Source organism: Echinops telfairi, unplaced genomic scaffold, assembly GCF_000313985.2.
Source record: "Echinops telfairi isolate 266 unplaced genomic scaffold, ASM31398v2 ScPeMD7_7468;HRSCAF=8506_0, whole genome shotgun sequence".
In the NCBI taxonomy this organism is placed as follows: domain Eukaryota; kingdom Metazoa; phylum Chordata; class Mammalia; order Afrosoricida; family Tenrecidae; genus Echinops; species Echinops telfairi.
Window position 1 is genome coordinate 95,823,110 of NW_022111369.1, and position 1,115 is coordinate 95,824,224.

The window sequence follows — 1,115 nt, forward strand, 5'->3', positions numbered from 1 at the left end:
TATATATATTATATATATGTACATGTAGATGAAATGTATACATTTACATTTTCTTACCTTACTGTCAGCGTTTTTACTGTCAAGCTGTTTTTCATATTTGATCAACCAATTATCATTTCCCCTGTCTTTTCAAACAGACAAACAAACAGAAAAGTCTGTTAACTTCATTTTGATTCGTATCAAGGAGAAAAAGTTAGTTACCTCATGATTGTTCAGACCTTCAGATTGGTTACTTATAGCATATTATTATCATATTAGAGGGTCTAATTTAATCTATGTAAAATTTTATGAGCATTTAGGAGCCCTGGTCACGTAGCGGTTATGTGCTGGGCTGTAAGCCGCAAGGTCGGCCATTCAAAACCACCAGCCACTCCAAGAGAGATGGACGGGACTTTCTATTCTGCAAATCGTTCAGAGTCTCAGGAACCCAGAGGGGCAGTTTTGCTGTCCTACTGGGTCACTATGAGTCAGTAATAACTTGATGGCAGGGCACAGTGAGTAGTACTACTCTGTCAAAGTGGTACGTGCTTGTATGCGTCAATTCATGTAACCTTCATAACCACCTACCTGTGAAGCAGGTATGATGATTATCAAGAGTAATTTATTAAGGTTATTTGCAACAGAAACAACTTCTCTTCACTTTGGAAGACAGAGCACAGACCCCTATTTTCCAAGGAAGTCTCTGGGCTGGCTCACCTCAAGTCAGTGTAGCAGTTACGTGAGAACTAGTACGTTCATGTCAATGTTAAACTAAGGCCACCTTACTTAAGAAGTGAAACCTGACACATATGTATATAATGCTTGTTCAGAAACACATGTAAATAAGAACACCCTTGTGGGACCGGCAGTCCTCAAACTGAAGAGTTAGGTGAGATCTCATGACATCAAAGCTTGCCGGCCCCACCTACAGTTTCTGCTCCTGGAGGCCTGGAGGGAGGACCCAGAAGTTGCCTGTGGAATAGTCACCCACACCAAACTCACTGCCCTTCAGTTACTCATTCTGACTGAGAGGGACCCTGAAGGACAGGGCCAAGCTGCCACCATGGGTGTCCAAGACTGTGGCTCTTTATGGGAATCGAAAGCCTCGCCCTTCTTTTGAACTGCTGACTTTGCCC

The 1,115-nt window shown here is 42.6% G+C and overlaps 1 protein-coding gene across 1 annotated transcript in view; it reads right to left on the reverse strand.

Annotated features, from left to right (window-relative positions):
* Nucleotides 1–1,115, reverse strand: part of PI4K2B (phosphatidylinositol 4-kinase type 2 beta) — a 32,772-nt gene that overhangs the window by 18,038 nt on the left and 13,619 nt on the right. Inside the window, exons 5-6 of the mRNA XM_045284079.1 lie at nt 909–927; nt 58–125 (exon numbers count right to left, since the gene is read on the reverse strand). Of these exons, the coding sequence (XP_045140014.1) occupies nt 58–125; nt 909–927 (87 nt within the window). The remainder of the gene's footprint in view (nt 1–57; nt 126–908; nt 928–1,115) is intronic.